Source organism: Caretta caretta, chromosome 1 (assembly GCF_965140235.1).
Source record: "Caretta caretta isolate rCarCar2 chromosome 1, rCarCar1.hap1, whole genome shotgun sequence".
Taxonomy (NCBI): domain Eukaryota; kingdom Metazoa; phylum Chordata; order Testudines; family Cheloniidae; genus Caretta; species Caretta caretta.
In genome coordinates, this window is record NC_134206.1 from 154,476,333 (window position 1) to 154,493,142 (window position 16,810).

The following is a 16,810-nucleotide window of genomic DNA, read 5'->3' on the forward strand; positions in this document are numbered from 1 at the left end:
AATAGTCATGCAGAGAGAATCATGGCTGCATTCATATGGTTTCCCCAGAGAGGTGCACAATACCACTGAGGACCTCCCTTTTGACGAGTCACACCTGTTTAATTAGAAGACCGATGATTCCCTCCACTCCCTAAGGGATGCCAGAGCCACACTTTGATCACTGGGTATCTATCCAGTGGAAATTCTACTGCCCGCCACCTACACAGTGATTCAGGACCCCCCATTTCTTCCACCAGAGGCCATATGAACCTCCTCGTAAGTACCGGAAGACTCTACAATCCTGCTCTCCAGGCCTGCCTTCGCAGTCTTCATCCTGTCATGTTCAGACTGTTCAGAAACAATATTTTTGAGTGCCACTGAAGAGCTGTCAACCACCATGCCTACTGCCATGCAACCAACTCACCCCCTTCGTGGGTCATCTACCACTCTTACTACTAGTCTGGAGCTCAATAACAGCAGACAAGCTGGTCCTGGATGTCATCCACTATGGCTATACAGTTGAGTTCACCACCCTACCTCATCCACATCCCACACCCTGATCGCTTTCCAAGGACCACTCTCATGACAGGATCCTGGTACTAGAAGTAGACTCCTTACTGCAAAGGGGAGTGATAGAGCACATTCCTCCGAACTATCCGCGCATGGGGTTCTATTAGACTTGGAGCTTGTCTTCACTACCGGGGTAAGTTGACCTTAATTACTCTACTCCAACTACGCGAATAACATAGATGGAGTTGACGTAGCTTATGTCGACTTACCCCCGTGTCTTCACTGCACTGCATCAACGGGAGGTGCTCTCCAGTCAACTTCCCTTACTCTTCTCGGAGAGGTGGAGTACCGGGGTCGACCAGAGAGCGTTCTGCCATCAATTTAGCAGGTCTTCAGTAGACCCGCTAAATCGACCCCTGCTGCATTGATTGCAGCGGCGTCAATCTCCCTATAGTGAAGGCCAGCCCTTACTTTTGGGTACATAAGAAGGGGAGGTGGAGGCCTACCCTGGATCTCTGTAACTTCAATTGCTTTATCTGCAAGCCCAAGTTTCGCCTTAGTAGCCATCATACCGTCTCTAGGAAAAGGCAGGTGGTTTATGACTCTCACTATGTAGGCCTCCTGTTTTCACACACACATCCATCCAGCCCACAGAAGATTCCTGAGGTTCATGGTGGGCCTTTAGCATTTTCAGTGCAGGGTCCTTCCTTTTGGACTCACCCCTGCTCCCTGGGTCTTCACCAAAGTTCTCTGTCATAGCAGCCCTCTCTGATGCTCAGGAGTCCTTATTTTCCCCTATCTTGACGATTGGCTGCTAGCAGCATGATACGCAGACGAAGCTCAAATCTCAGCTTCCATGTTGCTCAGACTCCTTTCTTCCCTGGGAGTCAGCATCAACATGGAAAAATCAACTGTAATTCCCACACAGTCCTTAGACTTCATAAGGGCCTCCATCAACTTGGTCACAGCCTGATCTTACCTGCCAACGGACAGATTCCATACTCTGCAGGCACTCGTCCAGGTAGTCAACAGTCCATCTGTCCCATTCAGAACTTGCTTATCCCTTCTTGGCCTCATGGCAGTCTGCATGTACATCGCTTCCTTTGCAGTCTACAGATGTGGCCTCAGAGAGTCTACTTACCTACGCAACATGCTATGGACCTTATGCTGACAGTCCCCCGGCACAGTGCTCTCTTCCTTCCAGTGGTGGATAGATGCACAGCAGGTCTGTACAGGGATCCCCTTTCTCCCATCCTCCATGGACAGACCAGTTATCAGGCACATCCCTTACAGGCTTGGGAGCACACACTGAAGAACACATGACACAAGGGACGTGGAGCCCTTGGGATACCAGGATGCTCATCAACATTCTTGAACTCTGGGCAGTACAACAAGTATGTCAAGCATTTCTACCTTCCATTCGCTACGATCATGTTCTTATCAGCACCACCATTGTTTATTACATCAACAAACAAGGGGGCACGAAGTTGATTGCTCTGTGCAGGGAAGTGGTCAACTATGGGATTGGTGCGTTGCCCACAAGATCCTGTTGTCGGCAGCCTATCTTCCAGGGACTCAGAATGTGATTGCAGACTTAGCTGAAGATTCATTGCTGATCACAAGTGGGAGCTTCACAACTCCATAGTAAATGACATCTTCAGCCAATGGGGGACCCTTTTGCCTCCCACGTCAATAACAAATACAGCGCATACTGCTCAAAGGGGAGGTGGTGTCATCCACTCTTAAGGTGATGTTCTCATCCTCCACTGGTCAGACCAGATCAGCTACACCTTCCCCAGGTCAAGTGGAAACACTTCACCTCCTGTGCCCAGCAGAATGGGCTTTCCCTGGAGGAAGCGGACATTCCCCTTTTGGACTACCTGCTGTCCTTGAAGATGTCAGAACTCTTTTTCTCTCAAGGTCCATTTAGCAGCTATCAGTGCCTTTCACCCTCCCATGGAAGGATATTTCATATTTACACATCTGTTGACCCTCAGGTTTTGAAAAGGTCTGCTGAGGACTTTACCACCCATACAACCTATCGCCTCCCAGTTGGACCTCAACCTCGTTCTAGCTGCATTAATGAAACTGCTCTTTGAGGCATTAGCTTCATGCTCTGTCCCTCCTTTCCATGAAAATGACCTTCCTAATGGCTATTAGTTTGGCCAGAAGGGTAGGTGAACTTGGAGCTATGATGGCAGACACCCCCCACCACCACCACGTTGCATAAGGGCAAAATCTCCCTGTCCCTGCACCTCAAGTTTCTACCGAAGATCGTATCCTGGTTTCATGTCAATCAACCCATATGCTTACCTGCTTTCTTTCCAAAGCCTCACACCTCAGTGGAAGAGCAGCATTGTCACTCCCTCAGTGTCCGCAGGGCCATGAGCTTCTAGCTGCAGAAGACGAGACCAATCAGGAAGTCCTCTAGACTCCCTATAGCTATAGCTGAGAGGATTAAGGGACCAGCAGTCTCCACACACAGGATTTTGGGGTGCATTACGTTCTGTCAGTTGTAGTAACTGCCTGCACCCCTTGGGGTGAGAGCCCATTCTAGAAGAGCCAAGGCATTGATTATGGCCATCCTGCACAATGTGGTACTTCCAGACGTATGTAGGGCAGCCGTATGTTGTTTGGTACATACTTTCACTGCACATTACAGCTTGGTGCAGGACTTTGCAATGGATGTTTCATTCAGTGTGGCTGTCCTGAGTTCAACCATTCCATCCTTGTCCTTGCACCCTTCTCCAAATTAAGTACTGCTTGTTAATCACCCTCAGTGGAATATAATAAGGACCATCACTTGAAGAGGCCGTTACTTACCTGTAACTGGAGGTTCTTTGAGATGTGTGGTCCCTATCTATATTCCACTTCTCGCTCTCCTTCCCCTCTGCTGCGGATCTATTTGATTTGTCGTGGAGAAGGAACTGGAGACACGGTCGGTCCACCTTACCCTTTATTGCCTCTGACAAAACCGTAAGGCAAAGCAAGGGCACGTGCGCAAACGAACAGGCGTGACTATTTTCAAATTCTCTGGCTCCATAAAACCACCCTCACTGGAATACAGAGAGGGACCGCTCATCTGAGAGAACTTCCAGTTATAGGTAAGTAATCTCTTATTAAATGGTTACTTTACCAAATAGTGGGGACTAACTCCTGGCCACCAATCTTTAAACAATTATCATTCTATCATCTTCTAATAGTTAAACTATATTTTTCTTGAAATTTGGCAATGATTTTGTTATGTATATAATGGAATAATATTGCCAAATTTATAATTGCATGTCATAATATACTATAAACATAAGGTTTATGATTGGTATGAACGATTTTGTTACTCTCTAGTCCTCTATTTCTTTCACATACAGTCAGAGTATATTACTTTGATCCATATATAACTGATTCTTGAAGAGTAAAATCTATTGTGTATTTTCTTGAAATGTTCTTACAAGAATTAAGTATATCTGTGTGAAAGATAACTGTAAAGTTACAAACTTCTCCAAGACTTTTCTTGGAATTAAAAGATGCATGAAGAGTAATTCTGTCTTATGTTCTGAACTGTGAATGAAGTACCCTAGAATTTCACTACAGATTTCAGACTCTCTAACTTCCTACCTCCAATCTAATATCGATAACTCAATCCATTGTTAGTTGTAATTTTTCATTTCACTGTGTTGCATCCTCAGAATTAAGAGGGCTAAGAATGTTTAGATAATCCAGTGATTTGGTCGCTTAAATATAGTTTTGCTTAATATGGAAAGAAGCATGACATAAAAATTCAAGTTATCATTTGTATAGTAATGACCTTAGTTAAATGTCTTTGGAGAGAAAAAATCATGTTCAATACTTTATAGGTAATGCATATTTTTGTCTAATCTAGTTTCCATGCATAGCTAGAATTCTGGGGCCTGATCCTGCAAACTTTTACTTTGATGAAGACAATGGGACCACTCGTGAATGAGGACTGATCATATGAGTAAAAGTTTTCAGACTCAGGCCTATAACATATGTTGACTGTAATTTTAGTGTCTCTAAAATGTTAAGATGTCAGTGTTATTAATTGTTTTTGTTTTGCTCAAGATTTTTATTGAAGGATGGTCAGCTGTGGCTCTGCGCCCCTCAGGCGAAGCAAATATGGAAGTGTTTAGCCGAAAATGCAGTCTATCTTTGTGATCGTGAAGCCTGTTTTAAGTGGTATTCCAAACTAATGGGCGATGAACCAGATTTAGACCCTGACATTAATAAAGACTTCTTTGAAAATAATGTGCTTCAGTTGGATCCTTCCCTATTAACAGAAAATGGAATGAAATGTTTTGAACGTTTCTTCAAAGCTGTGAACTGTCGAGAAGGGAAGCTAGTAGCGAAAAGACGAGCTTATATGATGGATGACTTGGAATTAATAGGATTAGACTACCTTTGGAGGGTAAGTACAAAAGAGGAAACATGCAAATGGCTTACTGCTATGTTTTTGTTAAAACCAAAATTATTTAAGACTGTAACTAAATCTGTGTAGACGTACGTTTTTGTAATTTAAGTGTTTTTCAGACTAACTGCATGAAAATTGGTGGTTCTGTTTTCCTTTCATACTCCTAAGTTAATTATTTCTCAGGGCTGAACCTTGAACTCAGAATATGACAGACAAAGAAAGAGGAATTAAAAAATTGAGTGTATTTGTAATGTCTGTGCATGTGAAATTAATGTTTTGTTTGTACCATAAAACCAATCCCATTTGTTTAATTTTTAAAATACCTTTGACGTGCATTGTTCATTTACCTTATGCTCTCACTCACCAGTGATTTTACTTATGAAATCACCATTTCCGCTAATGGCCAGTAACATCTCGGGGTTACGGGAAAAGATTTATCTTTCCAGTTAACAGGAAATGGAACTGAACTTTATTTTGAGCATCTGAGAAACTGGCTCATATAATTAGTTGCAGTATTGTGTAAGTAACAAACAGGTATTGCGCTCTCATCTCTGAACAAGGTGATCATTGTTTTAGTCCTTTTACTAAATATGGAGCTTATGCTCACTACTGCAGAGTTATGGATGCAGTCTTTTGGATGAAAGATTAGACATCCTTTTTTGTTCAAGGTTGGTGGTTTCTAGGTGGCAGCTGATGATCCCATGATAGTTATTAAATAGAGGACACTGGCGTTATCAACTCCAACTTTCAGCATTCCGTTTCTGAAATACCTTTGATGTCTAGTGTATAATGGCTGTGCTACAGCATCAGCATTAATGTTTCATTTTGTAAAGCACTTGAAGTACCTAGAGCAGGGATTGGCAACCTTTGGCACGCAGCCCATCAGGGAAATCTGCTGGCGTGCTGGGCCGGTTTGTTTACCTGCAGCGTCCCATCCCCAGGTTCGGCCGATCGCAGCTCCCACTGGCTGCAGTTTGCTGGTTCCAGGCCAGTGGGGGCTGCAGGAAGTGGCATTGGGCCGAGGGATGTACTGGCCACCTCTTCTTGAAGCCCCCATTGATCTAGAATGGTGAACCACGGCCAGTGGGATCTGTGATCGGCCAAAGCTACGGATGCTGCAGGTAAACAAACCGGCCCGGCCCGCCAGTGGATTTCCCTGACGGGCCGCGTGCCAAAGGTTGCCGATCCCTGACTTAGAGTGTAATCCAAACATTTGGGATATGCCCAGTGAAAAAGCAATGGGGGTGCTCTTCCGAGCTGTGAGTTATGGACAGTAACTTCCTTGGATCTGCCCTTCTGCTTGGAGCTACTATCTTGCTACTTAGTGGGACCAATTTATGACAGCTTTTCAGCTTCAATTCAGGCCAGTGGCTAGCAGTAAGTTTCCTAATATTCAAATTAGGTACAACACTCCTTTTTCTAGGTTCTGAAGTAAATTTTAAATCTCATCTTAAATGGTGGCACAGATTATCTTGAGTTGAGAGAGGTCTTTAATGATATTAAATTGTTGAATTAAAAAATTAACTTCTTCTCTTAATTGCCCAGAATTCCTAACTAACATAAACACAAAACTTGTAAGTACTGGTACATTTAGATCATTGGAAGGTTAAGATTTAATTGTAGCTAACTAAATGTTTTTCTGGGCCTCAAACTTAGTTGGTAATGATACAACAAGAATGCATATTCTTTAAAACTAGTGGCACTAGAAACATAGCATGGAGAAAATTTTGTGTGCCATTCTGTCACTTGACAAAGCACGATCTGTTTTTTGCAGACACGGATGAATTCTTTTAAAGCAGTTAATTTGATTGAATCTTAATCTTGATTAGGGTCACATTAGACAGATAGAAAAGGAGTACTTGTGGCACCTTAGAGACTAACCAATTTATTTGAGCATAAGCTTTCGTGATGAAAGCTTATGCTCAGATAAATTGATTAGTCTCTAAGGTGCCACTAGTACTCCTTTTCTTTTTGCGAATACAGACTAGCACGGCTGCTACTCTGAAATTAGACAGATAATTTACAATGATTGTATTTTGATTATATACTCTAGTTACTTTTTTGTTCTGATGAACAAGAAGAAATATTTTATCCATTGTTATGAGGATATGTTCATGTGTAGTCCTTTTGTTTTTTAAACTGGATACCAAAAAGAGTTAAAATGCATTCATACTTTTTTATTGCTTTAGGTTGTGATTCAGGGAAATGATGACATTGCCAGCAGAGCAATAGATCTGCTTAAAGAGATCTATACTAATCTTGGTCCAAGGTTACAAGTTAATCAGGTAAAAAATATTGAGTGGCATGTAATATTGAATAAAGATTATCGTAAAATTTAACAATTGTGATATTTTTATAGCTTAAAGTTTTGAAAATGACAGTTTCCATCCATGGAACGCCCTTTTGGACAATGCACTCTTGCCCATGTGCAGATTTTAATATGTACAGCATGTTTGTGAACCTACCCTTTCATTCCTTTTAGCTGTTTGCAGAGATTTAGTGATCTACTAACAGTGTTTAAAGATGAAAATTACTGGCTTTTGAGAAATCTCAAAGTTTAATGCACTTGTTAGTTATGTCTGTTGTATTTCCATTAGCAAAACAGTGGCTCGTGCCAGATATTTAGTTTTGCATTCTGCTGGGATTTGAGGTGTGTGATATTTTGTCCAGTGTGTTCGCTGGCTGGGGCTAGGTCATGCCAATACAACATGGCTAATACAACCCTTGAATGCATTTCACTTCTCATATAAGAGAGCATTGCAAAGCTCTCAGAAATGAGCAATCTTAACTAAGCTCTGGAGAATCAAATCCTTTCTCTCAAGATTCAGACTTGCCTATTAGTATGTTTCATTAGAAAGTGAGAGAGACTTGCAAGTTTCTAGAAAGATCATGGGAAGGATAAACTGTTGGGATTTCTGAAATTTCCTTTGTTGTTATCAAGATAGTACTAGTGGGCAGTGTTGTTACCAGCTTGCTCATGCATATTGCAGCCATGGCGCCAGGGAGGGCAGTGCAGTAACGGAAACCTTCTGTGCCTTTCTTGAATTCAGTAGTTTTGAGTATAAACATTTGAAAACATAATCCTAAGACTTCGAGGACTTTTGTGCCCTCCAGATCACCTCCAACCAGTTTCTTGCATCTAATGTTAGTTGTATTTTTTAACCCACAACTCCTTGCTACACTCCACTTTCCTTTGTTGTTCCATTAAGGACACTTTTTTTTTTAGTCCTCAAAACCAGCAGTCTGCAAAATACCGTCTAAAGATATAGGTACTACCTGCCAGGTGGATATGTAAATATTCCATATTCTAGTCTGTGGTGAGCGGCAACTAAATGAGAGAGCAGTCCAACTTAGTATCCTGCACAGAGCTGCACTTTGCTTACATTGCAGCTATTTGGTTCAAGTTGGTGGGTTGAGGGGCAAGGTTTGTACTATACACACAAGTTGTAGAGTTAGCACTGGTATTTCAAAAAAAAGAAAAAGTACACTGTATTAGATTGTTATCAACTGTAATGTTAGTGTGGAGAAAACCAAAGTTGTGAATAGTCTTGAGTAAAGATTTGGTTTTCAGTTAAGATTTTATAGCACGTTTGTTTGATTCAGCAGCTGAAAGGTGGCTATGTAATATTTTGTAATTGTCCCAATTTCTTTTGTACGTTACATTAGGTAGTTATCCATGAAGACTTCATTCAATCCTGCTTTGATCGTTTGAAGGCCTCCTATGATACACTGTGTGTTTTGGATGGAGATAAAGACAGTATTAATTGTGCAAGGCAAGAAGCAATACGAATGGTGCGAGTATTGACTGTTTTAAGGGAGTATATAAATGAATGTGACAGTGATTACCATGAAGAGAGAACAATTCTTCCTATGTCAAGGTTTGTGAAGAACTCAGAACTACTGTGATTCATCTTCATTAAAGTGATCTTAACAGTGGAAAATGTTTGTTTCAAAATTAATTTAACTTCCTTAACCAGTGTATAAAAGAAATCCTGTAGCAGTTATCCTAAGTGAATATTACAAACTATTGAACAAATAACATTTAATTTCCTTCAAAAACACCTTTAAATTAATGTAATGAACTTATTAGGCATTCTAAATAACTAACTTTCACAATTCCTTTGTGAGGTAGGTAAGCATCCACATACAGGTAGGAACTAATTGATTAACAGAACTAGAATTAAATCTGAATTTCTGGCACTTGGTCCTGTAGTTGACACACACTGTCATTAAAGTATTTTTTTTTTGCTATATTTCCTTTTATTTCAAAAATATTCATTTTTTGTGTTGAAGAAAAAGGCATTCTTGTTTCAAGTGCTTGTCCCTGTGTGTATTTCTCACATGATACTCATGCACACCATGTGCTTGAGTCCTGAGATTTTAACAAGCAGCGTTCATTGGCCTGTATATGCGCAGTAGATCTTCTCATGCTCCCGAACGAGGGTATAAGAAGTGTGAGTTGATGTCCTCTCTTTCACTTCTTACTGCCACATGGTCTGAGTCAGAATTCAGTGTCATCTCTTGTTTCAGCCTTTCAGAAAATCTGTAGATAAGATAGTAAGTAGTTCTTTAGCTTAGTCAGTTAGTCTTAGTATAGTTTGTTTCTCTGGACTGGGGACTATGCCCAGACTCCTGGGCTTCAAAAACTGCATCTCCTGCCCTAGACCCTTTTCCGTCAGCAACGAACACCAATGCTATCTCTGCTGTCTGGGTGAGACCCTTATTTTGGCAGTATTTGTTGCTCATTTCCACTAACAACTCGCAAAGGTATGAGCTTCACCTTAGAAAACGCTTAATGGAGAAGGCAAGGAAGCCTCTCTCCTATCTGGGTCAGTAAGACTCCCTCCCCTCCCCCCACACCCCCCCCCACACCCCCATTGGCCTCACCAAACAAGCAGTGCCCACCCCTCTGAGTAGGAGCAGAGCTGTGGGTGTCTCTGCCCAAAGACTCTTCCACAAAGGCTTCCCATGAGAATAAGGGGCATTCTCATGGGGTCAAAGACTGTCCATAAGAGAGAGACTCCTTCTTGAAGCCCATTGAGGTGTGTAGGAAGAAGGATCTTTGACCTCTGTCCTTCAAGGTCCTAGGGCGGAACCCTTTGCAAATTCTGCTCTTCTCCTTCTGGTGGCTCTCCCCCAGGCACCGAAGACAGGAAGAGTGCAGGTCGCTCTGAGGCATTAACATTCCACAGTTCTCACAGAGCCTGAACCCTTGGGCCTATTAACTAACTAAAACTAGAAGTTATAAACACGAACAGTGGACACTGCCCAAACGTGCCTGCAAAGCAAGAGCAGCAGTTTGTTCCAGCTAGCCGTCACCAGTGGTAAGAAGGAACTAAGGGGGTGGCTGGTCGGCAGGGTCCTATATTGAGCTCCATGAAGGGGCAACTCCAGGGGGCGCCAGGTTGGCTGTACAGACATTGCTAAGGGAAAAATCTTCGGGGTGGTGTGCACGTCCCTGATTGGAATTGACATGAACAACACATCTCGAACAACAACAGTTACAAGAAACTGAGTAACCGTTTTTTTCTGTTCATGATTCTGGTACTGAAGAACAATGGCCATTATCCACTGATCCTGTCCACAAATGCAGCTCCAGACTCTGTGCTATCGACACTTCCACCCAATAGGGAATTAGAAATAGGGATGCACTAGTACTATCAGTGCCAGCCATCAGAACTCCCCATGTGCCAGGGTGCACAGAGATCTATACAGCACTGGAGGATATATTTCTCTACTACCCGCAGTCTCCTCTGGATCAGTGCTCTTGAGGGACATTACCACACCAGAAGAAGATATTAGTTCGACATCCCTGGAACCATCCCGCTTACAACCATCAGGCAGGATTGCCCTGGTGCTGACGGCTTTGTCATTACAGCAGGAGCAGTTTTTGGGTTCGGACAAATCCAGTGAACCAGTCTATCCTTCACCTCCACAGTGAGAACCAAACCCAGACAGGCGATGCAGGACTTATGGTCACTGCCCGTATGAACATGACCTCCCTAGGGACCGATGGTTCCATATGCTATGGGCCTGCAATCAAACTCCTCTTTCTGGCCCTATTGGGGACCATAGGATCTCTGTATGGATGTCTGGGACCCACACAGGAGTCTTTCCACTCTTCTCCCCTGCGCCAACAACTGGCTCCATTGGTGCGTGAGGAGGATGACGGTGTTGAACCGGAACCACAGATGACAAGAATCTCCTCCTCTTCCCCCAATGAGGCAGTCTCTCCTTCCTCATCCCCACCAAACTATGACAGGCAATACCAGCACGTACTCTGAAGAATGGCTAGTGATGTCCAGATATCTCTGGAGGAAGTCCAAGACCCACACCACTGACTGTTGGATGTTCTGCATCCAGTTAACAAGGTCTTATTGGAATTGGAAAAATTGGTCTGGACACCCCAGTGTTCTTCACACCCACACATAAGACGGCTCAGAAACGCTGTTTTGTTCCAGCAAAGGGAGCTGAATTCCTGTTCTCCTACTTTGCTCCCAACTCCCTGGTGGTACATTCCTTAGCAGCCTGTAACAGGTCTCCATACTGAAGGACCACCCCATCAGAAAAGGGCTCCAAGAAACTGGACTTCCTGGAGAGAAAGATCTTCTCTCTGGGCTTGCAATTCCGCATTGCCAATTACCATGACCGTGACCCATTCTCAGTCTGTGTTTAGGAACAATTTTTGACATTTTAGTCAAGACCTGCTCGCCTTCTCTGATGCCACCTGCCTCTCCTTCTGTCACCTTTGGAGGCCATCTCATTCTGTTTGCCTCCAACTGGGAGTTAACTGTTATTGACAGTTGGGTCTTGGAGATTATACATCAGGGATAGTCCATAGAGTTCATCTCCTTCCCTTCCCCATTGCCCTTCATGGACCACTCTCATGAGGCAATTCTTCCACAAGAAGCGGAGTCCCTGTTACACTGAGGGGGAATAGATCCTCAGTATCAAGGAAGAGGGTTTTATTTTTTAGTCCCCAAAAAAGACTGGGGATGGAGACCCATTCGGGATCTTTGGCAACTCCCAGTCTTCCTACAGAAGATGAAATTCAGGATGGTCATGTTGGCATCAATAATGCCCTCTCTTCAAGGAGGGATGTGGTTTGTGGCTCTCTATGTGAAGGATGCATATTTTCATATAGACATTCATACACCCCCCACAGGAGGTTCTTACAGTTTATCATGGGCCAGGTGTATTTCCAATACCAGGTCCTCACCTTTGGACTAGCAACAGCGCCCAGAGAGTTTACAAAAGTTTTCTCTGTGGTGGTGGCCCAGATGAAAAGTCAGGGCCACAGAGTTTTTCCATATCTCGACAGCTAGCTCCTTGTAGGTCGCTCTTGACAGGAGGTCAGGTTGGCTATTCAGTACCTCATTCAAAGCTTCACAGCCCTGAGGGTTTGCATGAACAGAGAAAAGTCTATTTTATCTCTCCCCCTTCCCCCCCCCCCCCCCCCGGACAAACTTTATCGGGGCAGTGCTGGGATCTGTTTACGTAAAAGCCATGCTCTGCAGAAAGGTTTCAGATGATGCACAACCTAATTTCTTTGATTTTCTGCAGAACAAGGACTATAGTGTGGATGTGCCTATTGCTGCTAGATTGTATGGCAGTGTGTACTTATGTAACATCCTTTGCCAGGCTTCATCTGTGTTTCCTGTAGGCCTAGCTCAGTTTGGTCTACTCGCCCAACAAAGACCGCATCAACTCCAGGATGACTGTCCCCCCTCGTTCCTAGTGCCACTATTGTAACAGATGCGATCCCTTCTGGTGTGGCGCCTTCTGGCTACGCTGCACAAGTCATGTAGACCAGGCAGGAGGTCAGACTACATATCAACATCCTGGAGCAGCGGGCAGTTCGCCTTGTGTGCAAGACCTTCCTTCCACTCATTCGCTCCGTCCACATCCCAGTAGTGTCAGACAATATCACCACTGTAGTCTACATAAACTAGCAGAAGTGAGGTCTCTCTCACTTTGTCTTGAGGTAGTTAGGCTTTGGAGCTTGTGCATCAGGCACATCACCACCATCCAGGCAGCATACTTCTCTGGTATCCACAACTCCTTAGCAGGCAACTTTACCCCAGGCATTTCCCAGCAGACCAAAAATGGGAAGTCTGTGACTCTGCCTGACAAACATCTTCATGCTTTGGGGCACATCTCTATGGGACCTTTCTGTTTAACAAACAAGAAACTACCCCTGTGTTGTTTCAGAGGAGCCATAGGTCGTGACTCCCAAGGTGACATGCTTCTACTGTCATGGATGAGCGGTTTCGTGGATGAGCCTTTCCTCCCATCCCCCTGTTTCCATAAGTGCTGAGAAAGATAAGTTACAACAGGGCCAGTGTCATTTTCCTAGTGCTTTACTGGCCCAAGCAATTTTGGTTCCCAAAGCTTCAGTGTCTCCAATCAAGATCTACCCCTTCCCAGAATTCTTGATGCAGGACAAGGGAAGGGTCAGACACCCCTACCAGGGTTGTCTCCACTTCACAGCCTGGTGTTTGGATGGGTGTCAAAAGTAGATCGCTCTTATTCAGCCGCAGTCCAGACTATACTTACCCAGAGTTAGGAAAGAATAGACCAGATCCTGTTATCTGGCTAAATGGAAACAGTTGTCAACCTGGGTGCAGCACAGTCAGTCTCTCCCAGTCCCTTTAAGCGTCGTCCTGATCATTCTGGATTACCTCTTGTCTCTTTTTTTTAAAAAAAAATCTGTTCTTTTGATCAGCTTGTTACAGATCAACCTAGCAGTCATTAGTAGCTTCTTCTCCCCAACAGACAGTCTATCTTTACCCAGCCAACTACGACACGGTTCATGAAGGGCTTCATCAGTGCTTCTCCACCAGTCACTAAACCCACACCGCTATAGGGTCTGAACCTCGTGATGTCAAAGCTTATTAGACCTCCATTTGAACCCTTAGCAACATGTTCCATGGTCCTGTCTATCCATGGAAATGGCATTTCTAGTGGCCATTACTTCAGCCAGGAAGATCAGTGAACTAGGAGCCATTATGGTGGACACAACCCCCCACCACCACCGATGTTTCACAGGGACAAAGTGTTCCTTCACCCTAAATTTCTCCCCAAGGTCGTTTCCAGATTCCACCTTAACCAGCGTATTCACTTACCTGTCCTTTTTGTGAAATGCCACGCTTGTCCTGAAGAGAAGACTTCACTCCCTCGACATCAGGAGTGTCCTTGCCTTTTACCTGTAAAGGAACAATTCCATCAGAAAATCTCCAAGATAGTTTGTTGCGATAACGGAGAGATCATGTGGTCAGTATCTTCTTAAAGAATTGCTAAGTGTGTTTATGGCTGAATTAAGAAATGCTATAGAATTAAGAAATGCTGGCTCGCATCCCACCTTCTGTCACTGTAACAGCCCATTCCACAAGAGTGCAGGCCAGCACGGTAGAATCCCTGCAGGAGGTCCCGGTGTGCGACATGCAGAGCAGCCACCTAGAGCTCCATAGATACATTTGCTAGACATGCGCTAATCTAAGCCTCTGCTGCGGAGCTGCATGCGTCTTCGTTGCAGGCTTCCTCACACCCACTTGTGATCTGATAATTGCTTGTGAATCTCCCACGTGTGGAATACACATAGGGACCAGCACTCAAAGAAGTAGTGGAGGTTACTTCAACAGGAGTTCTTTGAGATGTGTGGTCCCTATCAGTATTCCATTACACGCCCTCCATCCCCTATGCTGTAGATCTGATTAGATTTGTGGTAAGAGGAGGAACTGAGAGGGCGTCAACCTACACTGCTTCTTATACCCTCTAGTGGGAGCAAGAGGATGTGTGGGCCAAATCTCTGGATTCAGGTGCATGGCGCTCATGCGTACCACGTGCGGAATACGGGTAGGGACCACACATCTCAAAGAACCTCCCGTTACAGTAAGTAACCTCCACTTCAGATCCTTTATGCAGTTTGTAGAGGAAAGCCGGTCCTCTGCTTGACATGACCACTATTGCTGCAATAAGTACTGTGGTTAGTGCTGTCAGTGCCCTCTTATACCTCAAGAGATGTTTACTGGGATACTGTAAAATACTTGCATTCCATGTTTTGGATTACCTTAAAGTGAATTTTTTTATACTGGAGCAAAATTTAAAACAACAAATAAAAAAATTCACAGACTAATTAATGAAAAGACATATCAGGTGGGGTCCAGCAGGGGTCAGTTCTGGGTCCAGTTCTGTTCAATGTCTTCATCAATGATTTAATGGCAGAGAGAGTACACTTACAAGTTTGTGGACAATACCAAGCTGGGAGGGGCTGAAAGTACTTTGGAGGATAGGATTAAAATTCAAAATGATCTGGACAAACTGTAGAAATGGTCTGAAGAAAATAAGATGAAATTCAGTAAGGACAAAGTACTTCACGTAGGAAGGAACAATCGGTTGCACTAATACAAAATTGGAAATGATTGCCTAGGAAGGAGTACTGCAGAAAGGGATCTGGGGGTCATAGTGGATCACAAGCTAAATATGAGTCAACGTTGTAACACTTGCAAAAAAAAAAAAAGCAAACATTTTTCTGCAATGTATTATCAGGAGTGTCATAAGCAAGACACAAGAAGTAATTCTTTCGCTTTACTCCACGCTGATTAGGCCTCAATTGGAGTGTTGTGTCCAGTTCTGGATGCCACATTTCAGGAAAGATGTGGACAAATAGGAGAAAGTCCAGAGAAGAGAGAAAAAAATTATTAAAGGTCCAGGAAACATGACCTGTGAGGGAAGATTGTTCTCTTTAACCTTTGAGGATAGGACAAGAAGCAATGGGCTTAAATTACATTAGGAAAAACTACCGAACTGTCAGGGTAGTTAAGCACTGGCATAAATTGCCTAGGAAGGTTGTGGAATCTGCGTCATTGGAGATTTTTTTTTAAAGAGCAGGTTAGACTAACACCTGTCGGGGTGGCCGAGATCAGCGGTCCCCAAACTGTGGGGCACACACCCCTAGAGGGGCACAGAGGAACATTTGGGGGAGTGTGGCAGGGCCTAAGCCAGCCCCCAAGGGGTGGGAGAAGGAGCACCACTCAGCCCCACTCTTCCCCCAGCTCTGGCCCAAGCCACAACTGTAGCTTGGACCCTGGGCATCATGCTCCTCAGCTTCCAGCTGCAGTCCTGCTCCCTGGCCTGACTGCAGCTCCGGTCCCGGCTCCTGACTGTAGCATTAGCCATGGCTTCCGACCATGATTTCTGGTGTGAGTGCAGATAGGTTCCTTTATGGGTAAGGGTGGAGGAGTGAGGGAAAAAGTTTGGGGACCACTGATCTAGATATTACTTAGTCCTGCCTTGAGTGCAGGAGACTGGACTAGAAGACCTCTTGATTCTATGATCTATGATTCTATGTGACTTCTATGATTCTATATGACCAGCCATTTTCCATGTCCACTTTGATATTATTTTAGACATTTGTGCTTGGGTAAAAGGTTTTCACAAGTCCTAGTTTTCCTAGTTCTGTCATATATTCAGTAGTCTTGTGTTGGTTACTTCAGTCTGTTGCTGTAGAAATGATTGTCACAAGCAGAGCAAAATAGGAGGGAAGACTAACTACTAACCATTCCAGATTTACTTAAATAATTAACAAATGAGGCAAGAAATTCTGAGAAACAAGTAAAGGATAAATTGAGGTTCCTAAAGATTACTCACCGTGAAAATCCATCTTAATTATAGAATGTTCTGAGTTTACTAAATCTTTTTTTAATTCACCATTGCTGCCAAGAAATTTTAAAACCTCATGACCTTGCTATATTTTTGAAGTGCTGCTCCAGTAGTGGGAGCAAAAGTTAGTTAAAATACTAATAGCATTCAGTAATTACAACAACAAATTAAACAAGGCAAATTCATGTTGCCTTTTATGCTGCAAAAAGAATAAAATATAAGTGCTAAACTGAA

The 16,810-nt window shown here is 43.6% G+C and overlaps 1 protein-coding gene across 4 annotated transcripts in view; it reads left to right on the top strand.

Annotated features, from left to right (window-relative positions):
* Positions 1-16,810, top strand: part of USP9X (ubiquitin specific peptidase 9 X-linked) — a 205,070-nt gene that overhangs the window by 107,683 nt on the left and 80,577 nt on the right. For all 4 annotated transcript variants that reach the window (XM_048864529.2, XM_048864519.2, XM_048864537.2 and 1 more), the window contains 3 exons: positions 4,570-4,912; positions 7,105-7,200; positions 8,582-8,793. In XM_048864529.2, the coding sequence (XP_048720486.1) occupies positions 4,570-4,912; positions 7,105-7,200; positions 8,582-8,793 (651 nt within the window). The remainder of the gene's footprint in view (positions 1-4,569; positions 4,913-7,104; positions 7,201-8,581; positions 8,794-16,810) is intronic.